At 35.6% G+C, this 18,074-nt stretch overlaps 1 protein-coding gene across 1 annotated transcript in view; it reads right to left on the minus strand.

Moving 5' to 3' along the window:
• The window catches only part of CNTNAP2 (contactin associated protein 2), a 1,069,322-nt gene that overhangs the window by 309,722 nt on the left and 741,526 nt on the right, over positions 1–18,074 (minus strand). The window contains exon 13 of the mRNA XM_009568467.2: positions 2,886–3,086. Within this exon, the coding sequence (XP_009566762.1) occupies positions 2,886–3,086 (201 nt within the window). The remainder of the gene's footprint in view (positions 1–2,885; positions 3,087–18,074) is intronic.

The following is an 18,074-nucleotide window of genomic DNA, read 5'->3' on the forward strand; positions in this document are numbered from 1 at the left end:
TTTGGCAATTATTCTAATCTGTTCTCTGTGATGTACTTGTTAATTTGCTTGGATTAAGAAAAATTTAATTTGCCTATGATTAAGAAAAAAAGAAATAGACCTGGAGAAATGAAGAACCAAAGTCTAAAACTCATAACAATTGTGAGAATTCTTAGTTTGTACATACTGCTTCTCATGTGTTGCTTTCAAAGTATGTACATCGCTGTGATAATACTTTGGCCACTGCGTGTGCAGCCAGAAAGTCCCCACAACAAAGCTTGCTTATTAAAATAATGACTTTCCTGAAATACAGCATTTTGATGCAATTTCCACTGCACTAAAAAAAAAAAAAACAAAAACCTGTTTAAGGTATTATTAGTAGCAGAACATATATTATTGCAATTATATATAGCTTGTCCAGAAATGCGTAAGTAAAAGCAGCAAGTGCTATAGGTCACTGATGACTTGTTAATTATTTGTCATTGATAGATCAATAAATGGATTTGATCCTACTTTGTTTAAATATGTTAACTGAGCGACTTCTCCCTGAGAAGGAATTATATTGTAAACTGCTGTGATGCCCAAGAGATAAAAAGATCAAAAAGTTGAGTTGCTGTACTGTCTTTTCAGTTTTCTGAGTTTTCATTGATGTAATTTCAGTTAAAAGGAATAGCCTATTCAAAATATTTGCTTAAACATTTGACAGTGAAAAGGAAAAGTTCTGACCTAGAAAAGTACCTGTGGTCAAGACCACAAATGCTATACTGATCACATGAAGTCTATAGAGGTTTCACTACAGGCTTCAATACACCCAGGATTCCACTTCTTGAGGAATACAAAAATGTTGATTTTTTTTTTTTTCCTTTGTGTGGGCACCATACTGCAAAAATTCCTACAGAAAAATCTGTGGTGAAGAAGCCACGTGCATACTTGAATAACGCAATCCTAATCTATGAGCCTCTTCCCCACTACCACACAAATCATTACTGTGCTATGTATACAAAACATTACAGTACAAACACTGCAGTGCGATTCTATGTTACTGTCTACATTAAAATTATCTTCCTTTGTTATTTCTTTCTTTCACTTAGGGGGAAAAAGGACCAAACAAAACACCCAAACTAATAGAATAGTTTAGACCCAAAACCCACCTAATAGAATATCTCTGGAAACTCACTTTGCAGGCCAAAAAATGGCTTATGAAGACTTTATTAGAGAATTCATCTTTTCGTATCAAGTTGCAAACTTGAAGAAAGAGGTATCTGCAAAATACAGCCAAACATTTCTGAGAAGCTTAAAAATATAAGCGACTGGAATTGATTATTCCTGAAAGAAAATTGTGGTAGGTTATTATTTTGTGTGCTGCTTTATTGTCATTTTAAATCTATAAGCCAGGGTAAACGTCTGCAATTGCAGTATATATTTCTTTTATTGTAATATGAACATATAATAACAAGTACAATTTAGTCCTAAAATAACAACTCTCACACTTTTAAAGGAGAAGAATGTAATACTCTACTCTGTATAAACTATGAGCTTTCTATGCAGATTGTCTCCAGTTCACACCCCCAAGCTAATTTGCTTTCTAAGTACCTACCTAAAGATACATCCATGTACTACTTTCCTGAAATACAGGCAAGCAGGGAGCTTGTATCCATCAGCAGAATCTATTCACAATACTTCTAGTTACGAAAATTACTCAAGATCCTATATATTAAGGCCCAAGAAAAAATAAATAATTTTCCACTTTGCAAGTGTCTGTGCACTAAATTAAGTAAAATAATAGCAACAGAGACACATCGTGCATTAGAAATAGTTGAAAAACAGTAGGGAGGAGGGAGAGGAGTAAGAAGTATTACAGTATATATTAACTAACGGAATACTTATGGAAATAGGGATAAAATGCACATATATGCCAAATGAATCCTTATCTATACCACCATAAGAAAATGTACCAAAATAAATTCATGAGAGGAAGTGGCTTAAAAAGCAAGCATCCAGCCATTAGTTTCACCTGAAATGCAATGTAATTGCTCCTATCACAACTAACTCATTTCACAATCATAAAAATGTGTTCTATTATTCCACTTATAACCCAGTCTTCATTAAGTACCATTAAAGATTTACTTAACATTAAATGCTATCATACACAATTAGAGCATAGACAAAGTATTAGGTGTATATTAAAAAAAGTTTCTAAAACTGAATTCCTCTTTATGTGCCGCTTTACTAAATCTGGAACAACAAATACTTTTACCTTTATCAGTTAGAGGTAAGACTCATTGAGGAGGCACATATAGCAGTGCTAGGACTGCTCTTTCCCACTAAAGCTATGCAGCAAAATGAGAAATGTATAACGAATCTACTTGCAGGTAAGAGCATCCCTTATTTCTCACACAACAACGCTATTGATCGTGCCAGCCCCTACAATGTGTAAAGCATGTGATTACCCACAAATACTCTGTGTTTAAGAAACTGCTTCAGAGATAACAGTCAGAAAATGCCAACCTCATTCGGTCAGTGTCCTTGCTGACTTGCTTATGAAAACTGAAAACCAGAATAACAGGATAAAGTTCAAAGCAATTTTTCAAGACCGCTATTGATTATACCTTTGAAGCTACCCTGTCTACCAAAAGTCTCCTGTGTTAAGGAGCAACACATCAGAGAAAAGAACATGCAGATTCGTCGTACAACAAAATTAATTTTGGTAGTGAGCAATCAGGCAAAATTTCCTAAAAAAAGTAATTTCTTGTACGTTTTCAACAGTTTACCTCTTTGTGAACTTTAATGAAGGAGAAGGAAGAAGTGTGTTCACTGAGTGGACTGGTGTAACAGCCATACCTGTTGAATTGTTCAGATGAAGTTCTTTAACATTTTGTTAAACGGATATCTTATTCTTGGCCTACCTGGTGTGTTCAGCAGCCGGGACATTTTGCAAGAATAGGAGATGAACTGCTCGCAGTATTCAGCACTACTTGTAATGGCAGAAATCTGGTCCATCGTTGCATTGTAATTGAGTTGCAGTACAGATAACTTCTCCAGGCTGTTGCCTCCCACAGAAGTCTGCATTTGCAGATCATGGTACACGGTTGTCCATACTTTGTCCTCTGAAAGAGAAGGGGAAAAGACAAGACAATAATTGGTTAAAGACAGCAAATGGAACTGAATTAAAATAAAGCTAGGCCTTTAACAAAAGATAAAAATGTTCTGCAAGATATTTTTTAGTGGGGTTATGGGAAAGAAGTGAACTACACATGAAGAAGTAACATGAGAGCATAGTTCCAACAACTATGGAACTGTGAAAGGAAGAAACTCTTGCCTGCCTTGCTCGTTTTGATAAGCAACATACTATGTGAGGAGACTTTTTGAATCACTGATGCTAATAGTGACATATGGAACTAATAAAGATTAGCTTTGATCAGATATTGGAAGGACACAAGGCTGATTCCCTAAAGATTCAAGGTTTCTATGTCAGGAAAACTCATTGCGCTTTGTAAGTTGCTGTGGGCTGGAGAGCAACACAGGTTTTCATAACTGTAACAACAGGGATGCTCAAGATTCTTATGTGATTACATTAACACTGAAAATACTGCAGTTTATCAAGGTTTCCACATTTTTACCCAAGTTGAGTTACTAGGATAAACCAAAATTACTGCTTATTGAGACTTGAATATTTTACAATATCAGCACAATTTGACCTCATTGATTGTGGTTATGGTATAAACATCAATATAAGAAATAACAGAAGTAGGAGACAATGGAAATACAAATGCTTATATTTAGTTGTAAAAAGACAAAAGGAAGTGGGAAAGACAAACTCATTTTGGTGATAAGAAATATAGAGGCATTGGCTGAATCTCAGTGCTTCGCACAGCCTAGTGTATGTGGAAAAAGTGTGTAATATGCAGCATATAACAGACTCTGCATGCATTATACTGCTTTAAATACTGAAGAGCAGGTCACCATACATTACTGTGTGCCATTTGTTAGTAGTTACTAGAGGAGATTTAAGGTGAGATATCATAATTACGAAACAACATACTCCACACTCCTCTTGTTGAAAGATTTGTGGAATTTAGAAGGTAGTTTAGAAAAGAAATACCGAAAAGGCACAGATTTTTTTCTGCTATAGACCAACAATTACTTTTTCTTAGAGGGATGTTCCATATAACCAATATGAAAAAAGTTAGTGGAGAAAGACATAGGGTTTTAGAATGAAAACAATGAAGACCCAATCAATATTAGTGATGTTATATTCCTGTAAGAATATTCTATCACACAGAAGTGAAGAACTTCTAAATTAAAATTGACTAGCTACCAGTGTAAACAAGCACTGATATATACTGCTCATAGTGTCCATTTCAAATAGTCAAGGACTGAAATACATCAATCCTCCTCTGGTTTGCTACAAAAGACTGATGGTAAAAAAAAACCCACAAAATTCTCTGTTTTCTATAGGTTATTCATTTGCATATTACCACAAAGCTTCCCATGAGTGCATGAAGTTTTGTCATAATATTCATCATGTATAGATCTTTCACATTTAAAGTTCCTTTCTGTTTTTCTTTTAAATTTTCCTTCTGCTGTTTTATACACCTCTAGTACTGTGGGAAAAGTCAAAGAAATGTGTCTCATACTTGGAACAGGAAATGTGGAACTTTAAAAAACCCTGTAAGAACCTATTCTGGTGCCTTGAACTGGCTTGCACGAAAGTCCTGTTTCCTTGATGAGCAAGTCAGGCCTTTGCCCCAGAGAATTCAGCAGTTCCCATAGAGCAACACCACCGACCACAGTCATCCTTCCAGAGGTGCACAGATGAAGACATGCCATGCTGCTAACTTGGCAGTATTTATCACAAAAACAGATTGTCCAGGCAGTTTCAGAGAAGAGTAATTCACCTGACAGATGTGCCTTACAGCAATAAAACCCATAAAATGTAGTACATAGCAGTATGCTTTCAATTCATCTATGTAAATCTCATACCTGTTAATACAAACCTCTAGTCATTCCAAAACTTGTAGGACGATACCACACTTCAATATTTTAACTCCATGAAAATACTCTGATAAACAGAGGCATACTCCAAAGGTCTTTGGCACTTTTTAACCAAGTTCACAGAAATGTGCTTACATACAGTGACAAGTTTTGGGTGTGACTCAGAGTAAAGTTATCTTTCTATGTTATTATTATTCTTATCTCCAGAATTCTGTACCTCACCTTATTTTCCAGTCTTAATTTTCACTGTGTAGTGTCAGGCTATTTTAGATTACATGGAGTCATGTGGGCCCATGTGTTTGTAACTGATATGGTGCAAGTCTTTCTAGTCAAATGTTCAGAGATAAGGTAAGCAAAGCAGATGGATCCTCCACAGGGAGTATGCATCGCTAGCCAAATGAGATGAAATTCAGCAGGTGATGCAGTATTATTATTATTTCTGTATTCATCTCCTCAGTCCAAGGTTCTATATAAAAAAAAAATACTATTCTTGCACTTAAAAAAAGAAAGAAAAAAAAGCAGGGGAAAAGAAGAAGAGGAATTTTTGGTTTTGTATTATTTTAATCCCACTCCCAAGGACCAAGGAAATATTTATAATTGTTACATATCAAATTATATAGAGAATACAATACAGTTTTGTTGAAAACCTGGAATGGAAGTTTATGGTAGATTTGTTTTCAAGAAAGTATTGAGATAGTTTATGCATTTACTGAAAAAACACATTGACAATATAACATGGACTCAGAAAAAAATCCATCTCCACTTCCCACCAAGAGCATACTCCTGCATCTCATGCAATTATCCTTCTGAGGCTGGCCTTAATATGTCTGGAAAGGCTTAAAGGAGAAAGTTGCCAGGCAGGAATCTCTGCCTTATGTATTGGCTCCTGATTACAAACTTCGTTTTCCCTTTTAGTCTTAAGTACTTGCTAATGTGCTAATATTTCTCAAGGAAATCAACTAGACTTTTGTAGTCTGAAAATAATGCAAACTTCTTCACTTATGGTTCCATAAATACAGCTCAGAAGCTGCTTATTATTGACATCACTCTTCAGAAAGATCGAGTCAGTAACCTGCTTGCAGCCAACTTCCTTTACAGAAAAGGTAACTCGGATAATTCATACTATTTCAAACACCTGTATCATCACCATATATGGAACTATTCCCATGCAGCTGAGAAGAGAATCTGGTAGTCATAGTTCATATATAAAAATCTGCATGAAAATCTACCCCACAGTTTCTGTCAATAGTTCACAGAAACCTCATTTAGGGTACACAGAAGTGAAAAATCTGTCCTAGTTAACTGTAATTTGATATATATTCCTGACAATTACAGTCAGCAGAATGTTGGTATGAGTATTCCCCTAAAACACTGGCAATTATTTTGAGAAAGCATAACATATGGCTGTTTCTAACCACAAGTGTTTAGAGACAATTTGTCAGTCACAGCTGTGTATTTCACTTCTGTACAGCCAAACGCACCTATAAAGAGCAGACATCACTTAACAATTATATGTTAACTAGCAACGTCTATAAAACATGCTATGTGCTTATGACCTTTGTTATTCAAATTAAAAACTGTGTTAAGACCAATTCATGCTAAGAATAGTTGTTATAATTTAAAGATAATTGTAGTGTTTCCATAATACTTCTTTATCACAGACATATTAACAGGAAGTTAAAAGCTACTGTTTAAAGGAAATCTAAGTATGTTTTAAATTCCAAAAATGCAATAATATTACAGAAAAGGGTGTAAGAGAAATTTAAAGTAAAGGAGAGGAAAAAGGGTTTTTTTATGATGGTACATGGGACAGTCACCATTTCCTGGGGGCTCTGATAACTTATTTCTTGACCTTAAACCACTGTATGGTGTTTTCTTAGAGGACGATCAAAACACGATAGTCCAATGAGTAGTCCTGTCAGCCACTGTAAGTGCTGGGTTTGGCCTCAAATGTGAAACTCAGATAGAGTCACAGAACTTAGGGAAAGACATGGGAACTGAATAAAAAAGTAAATAGTCGAAATCTTAATGTTTATGTATGAGATGCACTTACAGACCATCTCACATCATTAGCTCATAAAGCCCAAAATACCTCTCAGTTCTGATTTACACTAGTTTAATTTAAGTAGTAGTTTAAGGAGTTAATCTAGATGGCAATAGAGTTTGCTATCACAATAACATTGAGAAGAAAAGAATTACCTGATCTTCTGACCTGACTGAAGAAGAGAGTATATAATTATAATTAGGTGAATCATCAATGCTAATTGGAATAACTGCATTCCATTTTTGCCCAAAATTAATCTTATGCACAGATTTCAATTAATTTCAGATATATTGGAAGTTGGAGCAGTCTATATTATTCTATTGCTAATTTGTTATTCTATTATTTACTTAAGAAAGACTGATTTTTTAAGAACATCACCTAAAAAACTCCAGACACTTCTTAGCCACACTATGAGAAATCTATTTATTTGTGAAGTCTTACGAAAGAGACTAATTGTCATTGAGATGAGTACTACAAATTTGTGATGGATCCATTACACTTCCCTTATGAACAATGTTGAATCCCCATTTTAAGTGGAAAGCATATCTCAAAACAGATTTACAATAAGCCATTTTTGTGGAGAGGTGAACTAGGAAATTAGTGTATGTGTTGAAAATGTAGCACCTGTCCCACTCTGTCCTCTTTCTTATTCCCTAACTGTCCATATTCCAAGACAAAGTGACTTTTGCCTTCAGAGGAAGAGAGAGGATACTTCCCATAGATATGGAAGCACAGTGACTCCTAACTGCATTCACTAGGGTGATATTAGCTTTCCCACTGGAGAACAGGGTACCAACACCAGCTAAATTCTAACACAGAAGGCAGATAAGGCTTTCCGGATGACCACTTCTCTATTCACATGCATTTCTTCTGAGTTCTTTTTTAATGTTCTATGGAGTGTTCCAGTTGTGCAGGAAAATTTATATGAAAAAGTCTTTGTTTCATGGTTTTGTTCTAAGCAGTGAAGAAGGAGCACAATTTTCTTTGAACAGAATTCATAATGGTTTTCACTAAGAACAATCTAATTAGATCCAAACTTCTAAGACATTTGATAAAATTATAAAGAAAATGGGCTCCCTGAGATTTAGTCTATACATTACTCTACACTGAAGTACTTCCTCTCCCACACTTATTATTATAGCAAGACTAAGTTGATTAATTCAAGAACTACCTTTTTCTTTTTTTTTTTCAAAAAAAAAAAAAAGAGGAAATCACCACCTGTTTCCTCAAAAGGATATTAAAGTGACATAATTTACATTGCTGAAAACACAATTCAATTGCAATGACGTATTTACAGTCCTGCCCACCCACTGGTTGTTTTTCACTGATAAAAAGTGAAATGGATGACTAATAAAATAACTCACCAATAATAACTAGTAAGGGTTCACTGACAGAAAGAGAAATTGATTTTGAATTTTCCTTGATCATCAGCTACTCAAGTGATTGAACAAATTATTTTTCCACTTTATATGCAATATATTTTTTTGTGATGGTTGTGATATTATTTAATAAACTTCAGAAAACATAATGATGTATTCCACAGATATGAACATGTTTTTTCCCTTTTACTTAAATTTATAATTACAGTTATCACTATTAGAAAGTGTGAGTGTGAGTGTGGCATGAATGGGCTTATGTTCTTAAGGTAATATTTTATTAAGTATTTTGAATAAATCAGAATATAGTTTTATTTCTCAAAAACTATCATTCTTTCCCTCTCTCTGATGAAATAGATCAGTGGCTTCTTTTGATGACATGTCTTCACAATGTAAAATTTGGATGAGAGCCCTGATAAATGTAATTTGGTATAATTACTTTTATCATAATCAACCACACCTTGTTTCCTTAGGCAAAATGGACATGCTAGAAACTTTAATCCTCAAGATAATGTATTTTTCCTAGATGGCTATCCTCTTGATCACTAACACAAAAATTGCTAAATTCATTTTACCAAAAACATTGGTTGACAATACTACCCCAACTCTCTTCCTGTTTGGAACTTACAGGAAGACAAGCGAGGATAAGTGGTGTGATGCTGATGTTAAGAACTAAACTGCTGATACTTCTCATCTGAATCTTCTTTAAACTAGCAGTTTAGCATTCAGCAGTTTAGAATATTTAGCATTCAGATATCACAGAAGGATGAGATAGTTAGCTGAAAGATTAGTGAACATAAGTGAAAGGCAATACCTATGCAAAAGATGGGGGGGAAGTAATTTCAAGATGTAATAAAAATTGAATCCATCTCCATCTGTTGCTGGGTGCTCTGCATTTGTTGTTAAGAATTGATGCCTGCTGGTTCTATTGGATTTCTAGCTACTATTTGACAACAGTATTGCATCAACATTTAAGAATGTATTTTCTTCACACATCAGCCTAGAGATAGCTCTTTATTAGGCATCATGATTTTTACCATCATCAGTGCATTTGTCACTTCAAATTAGATTACTGCAATGTGTTTTACAATATGCTACACTACAAATCACTCAAGAAACTGTATAAGACATCCCATTTAAAAGTGTACTGCCTTCTAGGGAGGATAAAAATTACAATTGTAATCATCTCATATTAGGAGATCTCCAATTTTATTTTCTGAACATAGTTTGTATTTCAATTTCTGTTGAATTGTGTGGGATGGTACCACAACAGTTATTAGCAGTGTGATTAAACTTCAGCAATGTTGTAGACACAAAATCTGGTGTATAAAATTGAGGTGGAAAAAAATTATAGTAGACGAGCTTCTTTTCTGCTTTTCCCTGCATCGCCCATCCTTTTTTTTTTCCCTTAAAATCTCTCTCTCTATGTGTGTGTATATATATGTAAGTTTAAAACTATATATAACAATTTGATACTAATTCTGCTATGGACTTCAAAGGAGCTACAGTTGGTTTATAAAAATGAAAAATGTAGGTTTGATTGAAGGTAATGAGTGTTTTGACAATCTCATCTGAGACTTGCAAATGTCAATTTTGCAGTAAAGCTACTCTGGTGATATAAATTTTATTGCTCTCATCTTAATAATGTAGAAAATGGTGTTTAGATCAGAAAAATCCAACATCCTGAAGAAAAAAAAAGAGTAAACGAAGAGTGTTCTTATGGACAGAATTCTACTGAAATCAAACTTGGTGAATTTCTTAATCTATTTAGCTGGGGAACAGGATAAATCCCAAAATACAGTTCAACTATTCCTTCAATAATTTTCTCCTTCTACTTTTCCTTCCATTGCTCGTTCATCAAGCTAATAATGATTCTCCCAATTTAATTACCAACTACTGATTAGGTATTTTCATTTTTACTTACAGACACTGTGTTCTGAGAAAATGAGACTGTATGGTTTCCTTTGTATTTATGCAGACTCTTTCATAACAATTCAGCAAGAAGAAAACTACTTATTTTGTGAACCTCCTGTGATACAGAATGGCATGAGTTAATAACACTTTAAATCAACATGAAATAGATAAATCAGATGCTTTACAAGATACAGTGGAACAAAGTGACTAAAATAAAACTTTCAGAGAATCAACTGTTATCAGAGAAGTGATAATTATATGGCTGTTGCAGTACAATTTGTTAGAAAGTTGAAGAGACACTAAAGAAGTGGCAAGTGAAGGATGACTTCTCTGAATTCCTAGAGATGTTTTCGAACCATTCAACACCATGGCATGTAAAAAGCTAATGCCAAGAGGATCTTGAGAAACAGAACACAGATCATTCATGCGTTTAAAGAATGAAGACTGAAACAACAGAAAACATGTCTATGTTGAAAAACGGTGCCTGGAGGGGGAAAGTTTAAATCAGATTTGGGGCCTACTGTAGAAAATGACCTCATGGGGGTGTTAATAGAAATAAGAGTTCAAAAATGATTATATATTGAAAGGAAGAATAAATAATGAGACATAGCACAGCCATAGGAAGGAGGACTTTGATCATTTAAGTGACTAGCCTAACAGATGGCAACTGCAGTTCAATTTAGATTAAGGAACACTAAAGTCAAGAACAAATGGCACAAAAGAATTAACAATATATTTGTTTTCAGCACAGTGAACAGAATATGCGCAATGGCTGAAATTTTTTTTTACAATTCAATAACTGAAGAATCGAGATCTGATTACACCTTCTGGAGAGTGGCCTCATGTATAAGCCAGTATTATACAACTGGAAAGAGCAAATGCACTGTCCCCACTGAAGTGTCTTTCACTTCATTTTACTATATCATGGCAGCATATGCACTTAAAAGAAAACAATTATTGCCTCATTTTTTTCCTCCAAGGCAACAGAGCACAATTCTTTAGCTACAAATCTAAGCAGGGCTTCCTAGAATCACTGGAAAAGTACCACAGTTAAATAAACTATTGGAAAGTATATCTTGACAAAAAGGGGTCTTCAAAGCTTTTGCTATTTTAGGTTGAACCTTAAGAAACCATTTCCTTAACTACATTGACTGAGAAGTCAGGTCAGTTTGCGTTTCTGTTCTCCTGAAACGGCAGAAAGAAGACTAATGCAGGTCTGAACCGTTACCACTAAAACATCTTCATATTTCTTTCTCCCATCAGCTTTTGAGTCCTTGAATCCTCAACATACTCTTCACTGATCCACATTAATTCCCTCAAGAACCATGTCTTCCACTCTCTTCTCTCACATCCTGCTGACTCTTTTCCTTGGACAGACAGCAAAAGGAATACAGTGTGCTGAAGTAGCCTTTCTAATTATTGCATCAATAAACCACGTTAGGCAACCTCCTGAAAAGACTGGCATGAAGAATTAAAAAAGACTTTCATTAAGTACTCTGTTCCATTTTCAAGAATGTAACTTCATTTTGATACTGCCTTTTTGTCTATTTACAACTGAACATTGGAAATGAGAATTCTGGGTAATTGCATTCCCAACCAGTATTGTTTAGCCTAAATAAGTAACACTTTAAATAGAATAAATCATTCACATTTGTAATATTGAGTGATTCAGTACACTGTTTGTTTAGCTTTCTTAGCATGAGTGACATGAGTTTGCTCTGAAGCACCAGGCCATAAACTGGGCATTTCTAGATAAAAACTTCCCCCAGGCATAAAACTTGTTTAGTTAAAACAAGACCCACACAATCAGTAAAACCAGGAAAATATAGAGGTTTCAAGGATACAGATAATCAATACCAGCTGCATCAAGACAAGATAATGACCTGTATGAAAGACGGCAAAGGAATACAATGAGAAACGAGAAAAGTCTAGAATGAAAGATTACTACTGGACCAAAGCCTCCTATGAGGCAGGGGTGGTGCTATGTAAGGAAGGGAGATTTGCTTCTCTCTGCTGAGTTAGTGTCTCTTCACATTGGCTTCTCTCTGCTGAGTTAGTGTTCCTTCCTAGAGTCCACCATGTTGCTGTATCCCTCTATCAGTTTACTTATTTTAAAAATTCCGTTGTCTGAGAGTCTCCTTTTCAAACCCCTGGATTACAATACCGGCATGAACTAATGTTGCACATCCAGACAGAAGAATCTGATGCCTAAGAATATGCTTAGTGAAACCTTGGATTTGAACTCCAGAGTGAACTCGTGCTGGTAGATGGGAATGTGAGTGACTTGGGGATAAGCACTATGAAACTTTGGAATCTTGGATAAATGACATACGGAATTGGGTGTGCACTTGTAATTCTTTAGCTATAAACATGTATAATCCAATTTTCCTGCATACACTTCCTCCATGCTGTAAGTAACAGAGTAATGTTATCATCAAACTCTATTACGTTGCATTTTTATTTAAACATGAGTTCTATCTATAAACTCATTCGTGGCACCAGGCCAATATGGACAGGAAACAAAAGGACAGGGAAGGAAAGAAAGTAACTCCAAGAGATATTATTCTAGCCACATTTTAAGAAATATTATTGGATTTGGAAATATTTAGATCTAATCTTGAAAAATTGTCTAGGCTTGGCACTTAGTGTACTATTAAAACCCATAAGATTGATCATTAATTTCTGACTAGCAAGAAGGCTGAAACAGCAGTTACTTTAATTTGATTCTTTTACTTCTGATTTAATGAAAAATGTGGTTGCTGCTCTCTGGCATCTGCAGCACTTCTCTTCCACTGCAGATGCTACAGAGCCCTGAAAAGCATTTTAAACTGCAGATTTGCAGTACAGTTGAACATTAAGTAACATTGTTTTAATATTAACACAGTTGTAGTAGAAAACTACAGTAGACCATGATGGCAACAGTGTCAGACAGAAGCAAAGCAACCATCGGAGGTCCGGTATACAATGGACTAGGTAAAGATTGCTGAAATAAATGCCAGATCCCTCTGAACATTCACGTTAATCAAGTAGGTTAGTAGATTGTTGGAATTCTTTTATTTCTCATAGATCTGTCATTTTTAAGTAATCTAGTTTATGCAATGAGACAGACAAGAGAGTTGTGAATACATTCCAGCGCACAAACCACGTTCATGAGTTATTATTTTGCTAATAACTCTTGACCAGAAATACTTGTGAGTTTACCCCACTTTTACCTACTCTGTCTAGCAGAGGTGTCAGTCACCTGAATAGCCTCAGCCCAGCTTTTAGTTAGGATCCAGTTGGCTCAGCTATTTGTTCATTAGATTCTCACTGTACAGCAAAAGTAAGACTAACCTTTTCAGCATAGTTCTGTAGCAATTACCAGATCACTGTTAGCAATAAAGCATCCTCAGGTAGAAGCCAATGTTTCTGACAGAAAGTTATTTGATCTAGACCCAAAAATAGCAAGTGCAAGTAAGAGAACTCTGCATATTTAGGCTTTGGAAAGCTAAATCAGCTTTACCCTTCCAACTCCCCCAACTTGCCTGTCAAGCAGTTTCTGTGGAATAGCCATGCCTCTATGAGAGCACTAATTCCTCTCCACAGACTTGCTAAGAAAAAGGGAATTCAGTTGAGCACTGATGGTCCTCGATCTCTGATACAGTAATTTACAACATTGCCATTTCCAATTGTTTTATGACAGTATTTTGTCCTCTTACTACTGACAAACATATTTAATTTTCTTTTATGACTACTGACAGGTTTATTCCATTGCAGCCAGACAGTGCTGGTTTGAAAGAAAATTTACAGTGATTTCTATTTGTTATGCACAAGTGCATCCCAAAGCAGAGAAAAAAAGCTAGTCTCCTTGGAGAAATATCTTCAGATTTAGAGTACAGCTTTGGAAAAAACCCACAATAATAATTTTGGAAGGGAAGAGAATAATTTATTCTCACTGATTTTCTTAGATTGCTTACTATTGAATGCTTCAGTGTGTGTGGGTTTAGTCTCATAAATCTCATCTATGGTAATGGAAGATCATTACCTCAGTAGTTCCCACTCAAGGAAGCATGTCCTGAGACAGTAAAAGAGACACATACTAGATAAAGCAAATATTTTTGTGCTCCCTGAAAAAAAAAAAAATCCACAACGGGCTTAGCAAATGGAAAAAAAACTAAAGCAGGAAACATAAAAGGCATGTTAATTCTAGATCAGAAACATGAACTCTAAACGCAGTAAAACTGGACACAGACACCTAACGTGACACTGAAATCCCAAGCTGAATCCTATCTTCCCCCTTAAGGGAGAAGAACATATGAGAAAGTATTTCTGTTTTCCAGATATCCTCCCCTGAACCTAGTGACTCACACCTTCCAGGCTTTGACACAGTACAGCTGGATCACTGGGCTTGTCCCTGAAAGCCCACAGAAGCATAAAGAAGCTTTCCCAGTGATGCAGTGGGGAAACAGAAACACATGCACCCCCAATATCTGTACCCACCAAAACAACAGAAAAACCCTGCAGAAAATATTACCATCAAAATAAAACAAAATTTAAAAAAAAAACACAGCTTCTCCGTTGGTTCAGGAGTAAATTAACCTCCTAGCCTTAACTTGACTCAAGTGAACAAAACTAGAAATAAAAGTTTTACAGCAAACATAAGCTTTATTTAGGCTTTCAATAATGTTCTCCACAGGAGCAATTTTCTAGGGATAACTGAAGCATATCACTAGCCTGAAGCAGCTGGTGCCGAGTTCCTCACGTCTCCAGTAGGGCACATGTGTGTGGCAGTGAATCCAAAACTAAATGTTTGCTTCTAACATTCAAAGTAACGGTTTAAGGTAGGTGGTACCTTTCATCACTATTTCCAACCATTTTTTTTCTTCTACCCCAATTATGGACGTATTTTTTTAAAATATTGGCTTGTGAGGTCTTTCAAAACACTAAGAGTTCTAACAGGATTTGTTGTTTTCTGGGTTCTGTTCAGAGCTCTGTTTCCAACAAACAGAATATTTTCTGATTACAGATGATGTCAGGATTTTTTCCTCCTCCTAGACTAAATAATTCAGCTAAGCAAAGGTTCTGCTTTATTTTCAATTACTTCTGCCATGTCACTCTCGAATGCCAATTTATTCTCATTCTTTTAAGTCAGTGCAGATTCAGTTGCCTTAAGCCTCATGTTCTGTGACGCTCATGTTCCAACTATGAGTACTTGAAATACATTAAGAGGATGATATGACGTAGACTTTTATTCCTATATTCTCTTATATCATGCTCCAGGGCTTGAGGTGGGACAGGAAGAAAGAAGGGGAAGAAACAAAAGAAAGTAGGCAGACAATAGGAAATATTTCTATTACTTGGCAACTTGAGAAGCTACCTTAAATGCCAATAGTCTGTCCACTACTGAAACAGAGCAAAGAAAGAACATTCTCCTGGGGGCAGATTTCACAAGGTACTTTTTATTTTATGGTTTTGCTAATTTCTCTGCAGTTGCACACTGGGGTAGCTTTTAATTTTCTACTCATGCAAGGATGACTGGAGAAAACATCTAGATGTATTCTAACATGATTTAGAATCGTGATTCTAATGTGATTTACTGCAAACACTAAAGTTACAACATTGCATTTTTGTTAGGACACTGTTTAGTGTAGTCATCAGATGTGGATTCAAATCCTGTTTCCCCAACAAACTCTACCTTATTATGATGAGGCATGATTATTAAAACCCTAATCTCTGTGTGGAGACTGTCTCTATGTTAGTGTATTTTTAAGTTCTGAATATTTAAAGTAATAGAAAAAATCTCACAATCACATAGATAGAATTAAACAGTTATCACTGTTAGGCAGTTTCCATCAGTATGTAGTGATGAATAGCACGTTCATATTCATGCCATATGTTTCTACATATGCCATAGCAAAAAGCACTCCAGTGACCCACTATTTACAGAAAGAAGACAGAAAAATCACAGGATATAACAGTTATCGTTGTTTAATGTCTAGTGACAAAGTCATTGCAGTAATTATTACCTGTGCCACTTCTGTTAAAACAGCAAAAAGAGAAGAGAGGAAGCGGGAGAGTGGATACAGAAGCCATCCCATGCATTTGACCTTAATGAGACAGGCTATGAATATGCATAATGATTTCTCAAAGTGTTTGAAGATGTGCAGGTTTAGGCAAAAGAACTGTACTAGAAAAGGGGTTGGGTAAGTACCACTCAAATGGAGGCATTATGCTTTCAGTTATTTAAATCCTGAAATGAGATAAAAGCCACATCACAGAAGCATAATGACTTCAGGACCACTGCAAAGAATTAACTGACATAATCTGCTGGTAAAACAATTCTTTCTGTTCCACTTTGCGTCAATGGTCTAAAAGATGAAGTGGAAGAAACAGCAGAAAGACCATCATTTCCCTACCCTGAGCATAAAGCCTCATATAACTACACAACTGCTGGTCTGAAAAGTATATTAAAAGAGCAGTGCTTTCCACTAGTTACTGTTCTAATGACAAGTACAGCGAAAACAGGAAAGGCCTGTAACTGAGATAGGAACTCTCCATCTTTGGAAAAACCTACTTGAATGCAGAGTCTAAATTTCCGTTATTGAACTGCCTCTGAAAGCAGGTCAGATCTTAGCCTTAAGATGACAGTGCTTTGGACTGCTTTCCTGTTGGCCTAAGACCAAGTCAGGATAAACAGAAAAGCTGTTTTTCCATATGCGCATTAATTTGAAAAGTTCCAATTTTCCAACTCTAACCAGCGGTTTTCATAGGGGAAAAAAAAAGTGCTTCTTAAATTTACATAATTCCTATTGATAAGTATTCTGAAAACCGTCGAATATCTTTTAATATCTTACAGTGCCCCAAAGCTGTATTACTGCAGCAGAAATAGATACTTCAAGGTGATATATCAAATATTTTAATGTCACTATGAGGACATAAAATGTAAGTGCTTGGTTCCTTCTCACTATCAAAACCCAGCACTGTGAGTGCAAGGTTTATTTGGAGAAGACAAGGACATGAGTAAGGAGGGCTGTCTGGGATTTCTTTGTCAATACAGAGTAGTTTGTACAGACCATGAATTGCTGTGGAGACCACATGCACACATGTATTTCTATGATTTTGACTGCACTGTTTAATTGCCAGAACTACTTAGAAACCAGAACACAGCAACATCCGTGAAGGGCAGGACTCACCATGACATTCACCAGTTTGCTAAATGAAGACACACTACAGATGGATATGGATTATGGCCAGAAGTGTGCCCAGACAGCTGCCTACTGCATTGTAATTTTCTCTTTAAAAATTACTCTTTTTTTTGACACATTTGGGGACCCTAACACTTTCTGACTATAGAATCTGTATGTGAAATGCTGACATAATGATGAAATAATGAAATTTGTCATGCAATATTTGTAATGCAGTACCTTCAAGGGCTAAAGATGCAATTTCTAAGCATACAATTTCAGTGGCTTTTCAGGATATTGCCCGCTGCTGCTGAAGGTTTATAGTAAAGTGAGAGCGCAACTTACTCTCCAGCATTTTGCACCAGTAAAACTACACTATAGTAAGTGTGAAAGCAGTACATAACTGTTATGATGCCTTGTATTAGGAAGATGGATACTAACTTTGCTAATAACTCTGACGTTGTGGACTTGTTTTCCCTAGGAACCAAACTAGCAAGTTACATTTTACATTACCTTTTTAGTCACTAGGGTGTTCTTACTTGCTAGTTCCACCTGAATGAAACCAGGGATATTTAAAATGTCTAATGGCATCTTGAGTAATAA

Source organism: Cuculus canorus, chromosome 2, assembly GCF_017976375.1.
Source record: "Cuculus canorus isolate bCucCan1 chromosome 2, bCucCan1.pri, whole genome shotgun sequence".
NCBI lineage: Eukaryota > Metazoa > Chordata > Aves > Cuculiformes > Cuculidae > Cuculus > Cuculus canorus.